The 13,245-nt window shown below is 60.8% G+C and overlaps 1 protein-coding gene across 2 annotated transcripts; it reads left to right on the top strand.

Moving 5' to 3' along the window:
• The first annotated feature begins 4,146 nt into the window (after positions 1-4,146).
• FDXR (ferredoxin reductase) lies at positions 4,147-12,622 on the top strand. 2 transcript variants are annotated; one of them, XM_004693479.2, is made up of 12 exons: positions 4,147-4,254; positions 4,888-4,985; positions 8,597-8,692; positions 8,895-9,017; positions 9,181-9,294; positions 9,608-9,709; positions 10,467-10,574; positions 10,780-10,864; positions 10,997-11,196; positions 11,281-11,452; positions 11,950-12,120; positions 12,224-12,622. In XM_004693479.2, exons 1-12 carry the CDS (start codon positions 4,176-4,178, stop codon positions 12,352-12,354), a joined length of 1,479 nt encoding a protein of 492 aa, XP_004693536.1. In that variant the 5' UTR covers positions 4,147-4,175; the 3' UTR covers positions 12,355-12,622. The 2 variants fall into 2 exon arrangements, with proteins under 2 accessions (XP_004693536.1, XP_012588609.1); XM_012733155.1 differs by lacking the exon at positions 4,147-4,254 and adding an exon at positions 4,280-4,463.
• Positions 12,623-13,245: the final 623 nt, after the last annotated feature.

Genomic DNA, 13,245 nt, shown 5'->3' with positions numbered 1-13,245 from the left:
AACAGGAGGCTGTGAGGAAGGGCCGAGCTGGAGGCTGAGGATGGGACAGAGGCAACCAGAGCCCCCAGTTCAAAACAGGATTTCTCACCTGCGACCTGTGGCCAGGTCATCCTTTGTCCCAGGGCCTGTCGCGTGCAATGTGGCGTTCAGCAGCATCCCTGGCCTGACCCACTAGTCACCAGCAGCCCAAGCTGGGACATACAGATGTCTTCCACACTCACCAGATGTGCCCGGGGCCAACTCACTGCTGCTGAACAGACAGGCGCGTTGAGTGTGACTGCCTTGAGGGGAGACCCTGACTGTGACGGCGGGGGCTGGAGGAGCCAGGCAGCAGTGATGGCTTCCTCCAAGCCAGTCCTGCTGGAGAAGCCACCTCTGGCATGGCCGTAGGTGGCTCTGCAGGGGGCTCCCACTTGCCCTCCAGATTCGTTCCCCACGTGTCTCCATCCTGCTTTCTACCAAAGTCTGCAGCTCCTGCAGGGCACCCTCCCTAGCCTGTATCTACAGCTCCCTCCTTTTGCTCCAGCAGGGCCTAGGGGAGGTGGGGTAGTGACTTCCACTGTTGCTGGCCCAGGGGTACGTGATCATCTCCTTAACCCTGCTCATGTGTCCGAAGTTTCTCACTCAAGTCTTCAGTCCCCCTCCTGCGTGTGCCATCTGTTCCCTGCTGGGAGGCTGACTGGTAGGGCAGTTTTGCATCCAAGTCCCTCTGGGAGGGAAGCAGCTTGGCAGCCTCCCCAGCCTACTGCCTTGCTCTGTTATTGCTGCTCTTTTGAAATGCATTAGCCTCAGAAATGACCTTAAGGTCAGGGAGTATGATTAATCAAAGTGCTAATTCTCCACATGAAAAATGCAATGTCAGGAAAGGCCCCATTGTGTGGTCCTGGCTAATAATTAAAACCATCCCGATACAGAACCAGCGAGTCGTCGTTATTGATCGGCCCTGGCTGGGGGGTGGGGTGAAGGCCCTGGAACCAGACCTGGCTGTACCATCTGTACCTGGAACAATCACTTGATTGCTTCGATGCTCAGTATTCTGATACTTTGAGGGTGCGGACTGAGACTGCTTGGGGCTTGAGAGGGGAGGGGGGTAGCAGGAGTGAATGAAGACCTTCAGGGTCCCACAGAGACCGGAAGTCTAATTTAGTTACACAGAAGGTGATACTATTGCTGACCATAGCCAATGTTTACTCACAGTTCTTTTTTTTTTTTTTTAAAGATTTATTTATGCAGACAGAACTGTGGCACAGGCCAGAGGGACAGGTGTGGTGAGAGGCTTCGCCAGAGACTGAGTGGGGAGCAGGACAGGCAGATGGACGAAGTACACTGCTGAGGGGAGCAGCGGGTGGGTCAGGAGAGGTCTGCGGTGCCATGTGGTCACCTCCCGGGCCGGGGATCGAACTCGCACTGAAGCGGCTGCAGCTCGCTTGCAGTGCTACGCCTTAACCCACTGCGCCACCAGGGAGGGCTCTACTCACAGTTCTTATGGCAAATGCCTTTACCTATGCCATCTGACTTTAATCTTTATAACAAAGTTTTACAAGTTTCCCCTCATACTGGTGTGTGATGAAATTAGGCTTAGAGTCAATGTCATGTGTCTTCTAAATCACAGGATTCAAATTAGTATCTGACTAGAGACTGTGCTCTTAACCTTTGGGTAGGGAGCCCTTGGGCTTTCTGGGGTGTCTGATCCTGCACCTCCATCTCTGCCTTCCATGTGCAAGAAGTAAATGAGCTGACCATGAGGACATTCTTTATGCGCATCCTTTGCCAGGCGCTGTGTATCCAGGAGAGACAGTGTTAGGAGTTCGCTGTCCAGGGCAGGGGCTGACAAACTTTCCATAAAGGACAAGTGAGTCACCATCTTGGGCTTTGTGGATGACATGGCTTCTGTCACATCTTTCAACCATGCCATCGAGGTGCAAACATAGCCATAGATAAGACACAGAAATGAACATGGTTATGTTGCAATAAAACTTACAAAAATGGGCCCTCCCTGGTGGCGCAACGGGTTAGGACACAGCACCGCAAGCTGGCCCCTGCCACTTCGCTTCAGTGTGAGTTCGATCCCCGGCCCCAGAGGTGACCCACAGGGCGCAGCAGACCTCTCCGGACCCACTTGCTGCTCCCCTCAGCAGTGTGCTTCATCGATCTGCCTGTTCTGCTCCCCACTCTGTGTCTGGTGAAGTCCCTGCACCTCTGGCTTGTACCCAGTTCTGTATGCATAAATAAATTAAAAAAAAAACTTACAAAAATTAGGTAGTTTCTGCAGATCACAAAATGCTGTTCTTTACAATTCTTAAGGCTCACTGAGACTGTAAAAGTGATTAGCCGGCAGACTTGTGGGTAGAATTTGAACTACAAGTTATAGTTTACCTACTCCTGAGCTAGTGGGGGCTGGCAAAAACACAACCACAACTCAATGGGAGGGCGAGGAGTGACTAGGCGGGGCACGAGGCTCTTGGTCACGTCCTACTTGATCTGGAGGTGGTTACATCTTGTGATTATTCCAATGCGTACATGTTACTGTTGTACTTCAATAAAAAGATAATTACAGGTGGGATGCTGTGTGTCTTGGGCAACCAGGGGCAGGCTCTCTGCATTTGGACAGGCGGATAAAGGAGCGCCCCGAAGCCCTCAGTGGCTTTCTCAGACTTTAGTGCTCTTTCTATGCCCACTGCCCACTGGCAAGCCCCGTGTGGCAGGCCTCAGCCCCCCAGAATCTCCACGTTGTTCTCTTCTCCCCGGGGATCTCTTATGGCCTCTTCTTCTCGTACCATGGCTCCCCGGTTCCGAGCAGGTCTGCTCTAGCCATTTTCCTGCGTCAGTGATGTCGCCCTTACAGCTTCGGCCTCCAGGCACAGGTGCGCACTCACGCCACCATCAGGCGTGTGTAGCCCGAGCCCACGCTCCCAAGCGCCTTTGGCGTTTAAGGCCGCAGGTGACAGCCACAGCGGCCAATGGTGTCAAAGCCTGACCATTGCACTTACCCTACAGTGGGTGTTTACAGGGTAATCATTTTAGTAAAGCATTAAGCCCCGTCCGCCAAAAGGTAACAGTTTGCTGGGTCTCCCCTTCATACAGGAGCTTTACACGTTAACACCAAATTTGTTTTGGGACTTTCGCCCTTGTCAAAAAAATTTTTTTAAACGAAGCAGTAATGATGGGGCAGTGTTGGGGTAAGACGGGGGTACAAGAAAGGGCCCTGCGCGGCGTGGGAAAGCAGAGGCTTCTCCACTGTATCTGACAGGAGAGCCGGCGGGAGAAACGGCTTTCAGGGGGTCCCATAACCACGACCCTATCACTTAAAAATACTTTTTGCTAATTATAGATTCTTTTCATTAATTTCGGTCATTTAAAAAGAAGCATTAAGCGCTTCTTTAACTCGAAGGCTGCAGTTTCTGACACCCTCTTAAATGTTGCACCTGCCGGCGATTCGCTCGCCCCATCCTACTTCAGCCCCGGGACAGGATGAGGAGGATCCCGGCTCTGATCTTAGTACCTGGGGCACGCCGCTCCTCCCCGGTGGCCTCGGCCACGAACAGGAAGGCGGTCGAGGCGGGACAAGCCCGCCAGGATTTAAGATGCCCCCAGGCGCGAGCCGAACGGCGACTGCGGGAATCCGGAAAAGGGCAACTACTTCCCGGCAGGAACCGCCCAGTGAATGTTATCCAATGAGCGAGGAGTCGCTCTTAGAATTAGACTCGTGATTGGCTGAGGTTACTAATCGTCATCAGCCAGCGACGAGCGCCTCGGGGGGGGGCTAATCAAAATAAACTCCTTTTTGATTGGCTTCTCCCTTGAGGGATTTGAAACAGCGATGAGGATTCGTTCTCCTGCGACCCCCCAGGCTCCAGCTCATTGGAGGGAGGGAGGGAGAAGGACGTTTGGGGAGAAACTTACTAAGTCACGTACAGCCCGGAAGTCCCAGAGGGAGGCTTGCCCGTGGCCGCGGGTGGGCTGGGGGCGGTCTTCTTTCTGGGGGGCGTGATCCTTTCGAGGACGGGGGTGGAGCGGCCAAACAGCGTTCCGCGCGCTTGGGAGGCGGGGTTCGGGGCGGGCCTCGCGTGTGGTTGGGCTCTGAGGCGAGGCGGGGCGGGGCGGGGCGGCGCGGCGCGGGGTGCGGAGCGCGGCCGCCGAGTCTCAGAGCTGCTGGCTGCTCGCTCTTCCCACTCATGGCTACACGCTGCTGGCGCTGGTGGCACTGGTCAGCGTGGCCTCGGACTCGGCCGCCTCCCGCCGGGAGCACCCCGAGTAGGAGCAGGGCACCTCTGGGGCTGGATAGGAGCGCGGGGAGGCCTGCGATCACCAGGTGTAGGGGCGAGAATGGAGGGGTCCTTTCGTGAGGACGAGATGGGGCTGGTGTGTAGGAGCAGTGGGGCCTGTGTGGTGAGATCTGAAACCCCTAAGATGAGTGAGGCAGGGGTCAACAAAGATGACAGGGGAGACCATGATGTCCCCAGGTATGAGAAGGGGTGAATGGGGGTGATATGGAGGTCTGTGGGGGCAGTGGGGAGTCCAGAAGTGAAACAAGGGTCTATAAAATAAGCTGGGGTCCTGTATGGGCAATACAGAGTGCTGTGGTTAGTAGTGATAAAATGGGGGTATGTGGGGAGATGCGTGGGGGCAAGATACTTAGGAAAGTCAAGTACTGCACAGGGCAACGTCCGAGGTGACAGGTGGCTGAGAGGGCTGTCCTCGGGGTAGTAAGCTCATGGGTGAGGTGTAGGGCTCGATAAAGATACAACCTTTGGGGAGTAAGATGAAGCAAGGGAGCCAAAGCTTGAAGGGAAAAGGAAGGTGCAGATGAGTGTGGACACCGAGGTTGATTGGGGGTGGAGGAGGGCGTATCGATGGCCTTCCTCTCCCTCCCTCTCTTGACCCCAGGCTTCCACCGGCAGTTCTCCACGCAGGAGCAGACCCCCCAGATCTGTGTGGTGGGCAGTGGCCCAGCTGGCTTCTACACAGCCCAACACCTGCTGAAGGTAAGTCATTTCCTCCTGTTCGCCCCCCAATTCACCTGCTGCTCCAGCCCTAGGGGCAAGTCCTACCTCTTTGAATTTTAAAGGATCCACTCCTGGACCCCTAATGGGGATGGGGCTCCCAGCCCATCTGGACTGGACACTTCCTACACACCTGTCACCTGCCTCTGTCCCCCAGACTGGGCTATGAGAGAAATTGCTGGCCTCATGGGCATGGTTAGTGATGAATGGCCGTGGTCAGCTAGGCCTCCAGGGAGCTTGTGCAGACCTGCAGGATGACTCTGTCCTGTTCTTCATGTCTTCATCTTTGTCTTCTGTCCCCCAACGTCCTCTGTCCCAAGACATCCCCCTCTTCTCAGGGGTCTCTGTAACCTGAAAAGTACTTTCCTCACCAAAAGCTCCAGCCTCTCCAGACCCCTCTGTTTTCTCAGCCTGCTCTCTGCCCTCCACACTGGCCTCCCCCAAGGCCAGAGTTCTAGAACTTACAGTATTGGCCTTGGTGGTCAGGGCCACTGGTTACCCTTGAGATTCCATTGGCCTTGGTGAGAGGGAGGCAGAGAGAACTGAAGACCAGGAGGAGGGAGGCCTAGGCTAAGACATGGGACGGGGACTCGGGGTGTCTCTGGGGAGACAGGAGGAGAGGAATGTAAATATATCAATTACGTGCACGCAGGCAGATACTTAGAAGGCAAGGTGACCAACTTCCCGTTCGCCTGGAGCCTGGGGGCTGCCAGTGCCCAGGGAGGGTTTCGGGGAGACTGCGGTGTGTTGGTCCGCCTGCCGAGAAGTGACAGAGGTACCTATTCCAAGCAACAGAGATGACAGACCTAGGTCTGCTGGGGTAGCCTGCACGAGCCGGGGCAGGTGGGGCCAGTCCGAAGTGCTCCCTGAGGAAGGTTCATGCGAGTTGTAGTCAAGACGCCCCCCTGAGGAGGGCTCACCCTGAAATGCAAGGCCACGGATGGAGAGAGACTGTGGGCCCTGGGCATGGACGGGAGCAGAGGTGCTGGCGAGATGGAGATCCTGAGAGTGTGGAGGGGCACGCTGTCAGCTGAGCCTGAAATCTGGGGAGCTAGATCTGAGCTGGCCCTTGCCCACGTCCACAGGAGCTCGGGCTAAGACCGTGCCCACAGCAGGAACAGGTGGCACACCGGGGCAGTGGCATGCGGCTGAGCCGGGCACGGTCGGCACAGCGGCTCGTCGCACCCATGGCCGCCTGCGAAGTAGGGGTCACGATTCTCTTCACAGGTCACGGTGGGAAGCTCCGTGGGGCTGTCCGCCGTCCCCGGCTGGCTGGGTCGTGCACAGGCAGTCTGGTGGTGGAGGACACTTGAGCACCACGCTGGGCCAGCCAGCCAGCAGTCACCAGACGCTGGAATGTGGGGTGAACAGGGCAGGTGTGGTCCCTGTGCCCAGAGACCTGACGGTGTAATGTGGGGTGGGGCAGGGTGCAGAGAAGAGGCGGGCACCATATTCTAGGGCTCTCCGGTGGGAGCCCAGACGTGGGCTAAGTCCTGTACAGGGGTACTGTACAGGGACTGTCCAAGGAAGGGACTGTCCAAGTTGCTGTCTGAAGGACAGAGATGTCGGGCGGGCTGGGCTGGTAGGAGGCCAGAGTCCAGGCACTGAGCGGGTTGAGGCTTGGAAACGGAAGTGCCCTGGGGCCAGATGAGTTCAGGAAGGCAGGTGTGTGCAGTGTGGGCAGGGAAGGGCTTGAGGAGGGAAGTGGGGCAGGCTTGGTGGTTTTTCTTGGTGCTGCCCAGCTTCCTGCTCCATGACTGGGGTGAGCTCTGACCCGATCCAACAGGCAGGGCCCGGATCAGTGTCTGGCCAACGCCTGTATTGCTGGAGGGGTCCAGGCGTGGCGATGACCGGACCCCATGGTCGAATGGGAGCTCGGTCTGCGGGGCATTCAGTGCGGCAGCGGCAGCGAGGCAGGGGTGTCTTGGGGGAGACGGGGCTGATGCGATAGGGCGGAGGGGAACCGGGGAGCCGGAGTGCGGGCTTGGGCTCCAGGTGGAGAAGGTGGCGGGGACACTGGGCGGAGGTTTGCCGGAGGGGACTGGCGGCAGCTGGGTGGGTCACCCAGGAGTGTCAGATTCGGGGCTTGGAGAGTGATCTGGGCGGGAGGAGAGAGGAATCTCACAGCAAGTCTGGGGGAACTTGAGTTCCCTCTTCCCCAGGGAATGCAGCGCGGGAAGGGAGAGGTCAGTACTGGGCCTCAGAGGATGTATGTGTTGGGAGGAAACCGGGGGAGGCTCCGAGGAAGAGCAGCCTTCCCTGGTGCAAATGTCCAGTGGCCTTAGCGCTGAGGGTGGCCGTGAGAGAGCCCAGGACCCACAGGGACGCGTCCAGCAGGCAAGAGTGGACGATGCAGTCAGAGTTGGATTGCGTAAGGTGTGGACCTCCGGGCTGAGCCGCAGACTCACCAGGCGGGTCAGGCTGCGGCGGGGACGTGACAGCCGCGTGCACGCCGTGGCTCAGCCCTGGGCTGGGCCCTGAGCAGCCCTCGGGAAGGGATGCTGTGTGCGGAGATGCTCCGGTTCAGAGCTGGGAGCGGGGTTGGGATTGCCCAGACACCTGCTCGTTGGGCTGTTGACTCCATAGCGGGACCTTTTTGAGGTGCAGCTCAGTGGGGCTGGACGGTGGTTTGGGCACCGCCCACATGCTGCAGCTGGGGAGGGTCCGGCTCGGCTGGGGGGAGGCGAGGAGGGTGATGGCTGGACGTGGGTGCAGGAGGGGAGCGAGCAGGCCCCGTGTGCTGAGGGTCAGCGCAGGATCTACTGGCTGGGGCCCCGTGGCACCGGGCTGTGCCCCGCCCAGGTCGCTCTCCGAGCCCCGCATCTGACAGTCCTGGGTGACCCCCCCACCGAAAGCCAGTCCCCTCAGTACAAGGAGGGGCCCCAGCTCCTCGACCACGCCTCTGCCCGCTCCCCACGCCCCTGGCCGGGCCGGCGTGGGCCTGTTAGCCGTGTGCTGGGCAGGGAAGAGGCGGAGGCCGAGGTGGGTCCTGGGACTTGACAGGGTCCGGGGCCGGCTGGGCGCAGAGCCAGCCCAGACTGCTATGCTGCACCCCAACCTTGTGCCTTGCCCAGGCTCGGCCACGTGCCCCGGAGCAATGACAGCAACAGTGTGGGGGAGATGATGGCCTTTCTAAGGCCGAGAGAGGGTGCTTCCATCCCTCCCCGCCCCACGAGTCCTGGCCGTGCCGACTCCCTGTCCTTCCTGCGGGTCCCCTTTCCTACGAGAGCCTGGAGCTGCGAGCTGAGCAGGGATGAACCCCAAAGCGGTGCGTCTCAGGTCGTCAGACTGGGCGGGCGTTTCTCGAGTGTCAGGCTCGGGCAGGGCAGGTGTTGCGGTTCACCCACCCGGTGAAGACGCTCCGGAGACAGCTGCCACTTCCTCCAGTGGCCGGAGGGCCTGAGGCTGGCAGCTGGGGTCTGCTGTACCGCCCCTCCTCTTGCTGGTGCGGGCAGCTGGTGGGCGTTGCTTTCTCGCCGAGACTTGAGGCGCCCTCCGCCCCCGGGCTGAGCTCTCTTGCTGTCGGGGAAGAGGGGAACCTGGAGGGGCCCAGCCTCCCCCTCGGTCCCATGGCTGCTGCCTCCCCCCCCCAGCACCACCCCCGGGCCCACGTGGACCTCTACGAGAAGCAGCTCGTGCCCTTCGGCCTGGTGCGCTTTGGTGTGGCACCCGACCACCCCGAGGTGAAGGTGAGTGTCTCTGGGCGTGGAGGGTGGGCTTTGGCGATTTGGGTCAACATGAGGAGAGAAGGGCGGGCCCCTGCCACATGGAAGAACCCCAGGGACTCTGGTGTGACCCAGGTTCCATCCCAGCGACATCGTGGGGTGAGGGTGGCGCAGGTGGGCCCCCGGAGCTGCCCCGCCCACTCACTCTGCCTCTGGGGGCTTGCAGAATGTCGTCAACACCTTCACCCAGACGGCCCGCTCGCAGCGCTGTGCCTTCCACGGCAACGTGGTGGTGGGCAGGGACGTGGCCGTGGCCGAGCTGCGGGAGGCCTACCACGCCGTGGTGCTGGTGAGCTGGGGGCTGGGCGGGGAGGGGGCGGCACGGGCAGGGCAGCCGCGGAGGTTAGGCTGAGGCAGAAGGGAAGTGAGGGGTGGGCCAGACCTCTGGGCGACGGAGCCTGAGGGGTGCTGGGCCTGGCGCAGAGGCGCTGAGGGCGCTGGTCTTTCCTCAGAGCTATGGGGCAGAGGCCCATCGGGCCCTGGGGATTCCTGGTGAGGAGCTGCCGGGGGTGCTCTCCGCCCGGGCCTTTGTGGGCTGGTACAACGGGCTTCCTGAGAACCGGGAGGTAAGTGTGGGGAGCACTCCTGCTGCCACTTCCTCTGCACCCCTCGGCAGGGATGGGGGGGCCACTCCTGGACACCAGAGCTGGGGAAAGGATGAACTGCTGTCAGGAGGTTCCCAGTGAGGCGACCTGGGGAGGGGGCCAGCTGGGGCAACCTCCGAGAAGAGGGGACCATGTCGAGGAGGGTTGAGTTGAAGCTCAGGTGGGGGGACCTTCCTGCATGTGGGGCAACCCGAGGGCACAGCTGGGCCCTGAGACTGAGGTGGGCCTGACCGGAGCTGAGACCTGGAGACCCCAGCTAGACCTCTCCCTCCAGCTGGCGCCAGACCTGAGCTGTGACACGGCTGTGATCCTGGGGCAGGGGAACGTGGCTCTGGACGTGGCCCGGATCCTGCTGAGCCCCGCTGAGCACCTGGAGGTGAGTTGGGGGTGGGGAGGGGCTGGCTGGAGGTGCGGAGGCAGGACAGCATCGAGGGCTGGGCCTCCTGCCTGCAGGCCGGGCTGCTGCCTGCTCCCACGGCACCCAGGCAGAGGCCCTGTGCGATGCGGCCTCTAGAGCTTCGTCTCACTCCTACCTCCTCGATCACCCTCTTGTCCCAGCTAGGCTTTTGAAAAAGGCGGTCAGTGTGCCACGTGTACATACCACGTGTCGCTCACCTCCTGCCAGTTATTGATCTTCCAGTACTTGTCTTGTAATTCTTGGTTCAGTTGCCCCTTCCTCCAGGAAGCCTCCCGGGACTGCCCTAACCAAAGCTGTTTCTCTAATGCCTTCTTCCCGCGCGCCTGCTGACTTCTGTGTCACAGCGTGTTGACCCCTGCAGTTTTCCACTCGTGCATGAGTGTTTGCCAAGTTGTCTCAGATTAGGAGCTCGGTGAAGACCAGCACCATGTTGCCCTTCTTGCGTGACGCCCTTCCCACCCACCCTTGAATGGTGCCAGGCTTTCCATGTGCCCAGCACATGGGACCACCTGGTTGAGTGTGGGTCTGGTCTGTTCCTAGCTGGACCTCCACTGGCAGCAGCACCCCGTCTGACCACCAGGGGGGGCGCCGGTGCAGTCTCACGGTGTGTCTGGCAGGGCCCTGGGGATGCTTCATCAGAGGCAGCCTTCCCTGCCATTGGCCCTGCTCCCACTCCCCTCACATCGGACCCTTTTACAACCCTCCTCTGTGCCAGAAAACGGACATCACGGAGGCTGCCCTGGCGGCACTGAGGCAGAGTCGGGTGAAGACGGTGTGGATAGTGGGCCGACGAGGGCCCCTGCAAGTGGCCTTCACCATTAAGGTGCCGGGGCCAGAGGAAGGGGCCGCCTTCCCTTGGGGGGTGGGGTAGGGTGAGCTGGGGTGCAAGAGGAGGGGCCAGCCAGGGTCCGGGACTCGCTGCCTTCCATGTGTGTGGAGGGGTGTCCCCCACCTGGGCTAGGACAGGGGTGGTCTCAGAAGTGGACAGTGGTCTGGCCTCACCTCTGCCCTTATTCCTACACCCAAAGGAGCTTCGGGAGATGATTCAGTTACCAGGAACCCGGCCTGTTTTGGATTCTGCAGATTTCTTGGGCCTCCAGGACACAATCAAAGGTCAGGGGCCCTGGCCTGGTCCCCACAGCTCACTAGGGAGGGGACCGTCTAGGTCGGAGAGGGCTCGGGCAGGCATTTAGGGAGAGGACTGTCACCGAGCGGCAGCCCTGAGGTGTTCGGTGTCGCTGACAGAGGCCCCCCGCCCCAGGAGGCGGCTGACAGAACTGCTGCTTCGGACGGCCACAGAGAAGCCAGCGGCGGAGGAGGCTGCTCGCTGGGCATCGGCCCCCCGCGCCTGGGGCCTCCGCTTTTTCCGAAGCCCACAGCAGGTGCTGCCCTCGCCAGGTGGGGACCGGGCGGCAGGCATCCGTCTGGCAGTCACCAGACTGGAGGTGAGTCTTGTGCTACCCAAAGACACCCCCTTTTTCAAGTCTCCCCGGCCTCAGCTTAGTGTTGCCCACACTCTTCCCCCCCAGGGTATTGGTGAGACCGCCCGGGCAGTGCCCACTGGAGATACAGAGGACCTCCCTTGTGGGTTGGTGCTGAGCAGCGTTGGGTACAAGAGCTGCCCTATCGACCCCACTGTGCCCTTTGACCCCAAACTTGGGGTCATCCCCAATACAGAGGGCCGGGTTGTGGATGTGCCAGGTAAGAGAGTGAGGAAGGCTACACTCCAAACTGCTGGGGGTGCTGGGCTATGCCTCCAGCGAGATGTGCAGAGAAGGTTCTAGAAGCCAGTGGGGCCTGGCCGCGCGGCCTCTTGCTCAGGGCTGGCCTGTCTAGCCGACAGGCCTGCTGGGTCGGGTTGCTGGCCCCACAGTTTGCTGAGGCCTGCTCTGGATGGGCCCTGTGCTCGGCGCTGGGGTAGGCGGTTAAGGCCGCCCCATCCTCAGGAGCTCCAGTCTGAATACAGCCTGCCTGCCTTCAGTTCAGGCCGCGGGGCTTATGCAGGGCCTGACTGGAGGTGGGAAGGGCTCGCCCTGCCTCAGGCAACTACAGGGAGACAGGTGTGAGGGTGGCGGAGTCAGAAGGTGGGGCCAGGTGGTGGGCAGCGGCGGGAGGACTCGGCTGTACGGATGTGCTGGTGGCCGGGTGACTCAGGTTGGCCAGGCAGCGATCACTTACTTTTGCACACCCTCCTCCAGGCCTCTACTGCAGCGGCTGGGTGAAGAGGGGCCCCACAGGCGTCATTGCCACCACCATGACTGACAGCTTCCTCACCGGCCAGACTCTGCTGCGCGACCTGCAGGCCGGACTGCTGCCGTCCGGCCCCCGGCCGGGCTACGCGGCCATCGAGGCCCTGCTTAGCAGGCGAGGTCTGGGCCACACATGGGGTGCTGGGAGGTGGACTGGGCCACCCCGGGCCCCACTGCTGCTCTGGTCTGGGGGAGGCAGTGACTCACCTTTCCTCTTTCCCAGGGATCCAGCCCATCTCTTTCTCAGACTGGGAGAAGCTGGATGCCGCGGAGGTGTCCCGGGGCCAGGCTGCTGGGAAGCCTAGGGAGAAGCTGCTGGACCCCCAGGAGATGCTGCGGCTGCTGGGGCGCTGAGCCCAGATCCAGCAGGGCAAGGAGGGAGGAGTGCTATGCATGGGAGGGGGGCCCAGGGTCATCCGGGCTCCACAGCTGCCTCACCAGCCTGCCCTGGGCCTCGGCGGCCGCTCCCAGGGGCCTCTGAGTAACTTCCTCCTGCCAGAGGTCGCCTTGTTGGTGTGCATTAGGGGAGGGGAGAGGTGAGGCTGACCTTCCTCTCCCACCTCTCTCCTGTGGCCCGTCACCGAGTCAGGAATATGATGGAAATAAAACCACTGCAATGGAATGCCAGTGATTGACGCGTGCCTGCTCGGGGGTCTGGGTCACCTTCCAGTCGCGCCTCCCCCTCGTCACCAGGTGGCGCTGCAGAGCCAGCTCCCTGCTCTGGGGGCCTCTTGGGGGCTCGAAGGGGGTTGGCAGCCAGGCCTGGCACCCATCTCTCTTTCTGGGCTGTCCTGCTGCTTCTGCCTTCTGCCCACGCCGCAGGTGCCCTGGGACCCCAGCCTGCCTGCTCTGCTGGCCCCACCAGCAGGTCCCCTGCCTGGGGAGCCCCGGGACAATCGAAGAACAAGGAAAGAAGAGAAAAAGTGGGAGCAGCGGCTTCCCCTGGTCCCTCCCGGTGGCCCCAGTATGTCTGGCCCCAGTTGCCTTCTCTTGGCTCCCAGAACCTCCTAGGTCTCCAGCCAGATGGACAAATCTTTTAAAAATAGTACCTCGGTCTCCGTAGCGCTTTGCCGCTTACCAGACACATTTGCCCCTTTGAGGACATCCCGAGATGCCGGCCTCCCTTTTGGGACATTGGGGGACCTCCAGCTGAACCCGTCCAAGGTCACACGGCGAGCGCGGGCTCGAACCCCGGGTTCTGGGCGGCTGTGTTTCCCGGTCTGGGGACACAGTCCTGGAGAGGGG

Source organism: Condylura cristata, unplaced genomic scaffold, assembly GCF_000260355.1.
Source record: "Condylura cristata isolate star-nosed mole 26May11 unplaced genomic scaffold, ConCri1.0 scaffold00038, whole genome shotgun sequence".
In the NCBI taxonomy this organism is placed as follows: Eukaryota; Metazoa; Chordata; class Mammalia; order Eulipotyphla; family Talpidae; genus Condylura; species Condylura cristata.
The sequence above is the reverse complement of the archived record's forward strand: the minus strand, read 5'-3'. Positions and strand labels throughout refer to the sequence as shown.

Excerpts from the sequence above, each read along its gene's own strand:
- FDXR (XM_004693479.2), top strand. The coding sequence starts at position 4,176 with ATGGCTACACGCTGCTGGCGCTGGTGGCACTGGTCAGCGTGGCCTCGG. Across the intron at positions 10,575-10,779 it reads AAGTGGCCTTCACCATTAAG|GAGCTTCGGGAGATGATTCA; the intron begins GTGCCGGGGCCA and ends CTACACCCAAAG. Across the intron at positions 12,121-12,223 it reads GGCCCTGCTTAGCAGGCGAG|GGATCCAGCCCATCTCTTTC; the intron begins GTCTGGGCCACA and ends CCTCTTTCCCAG.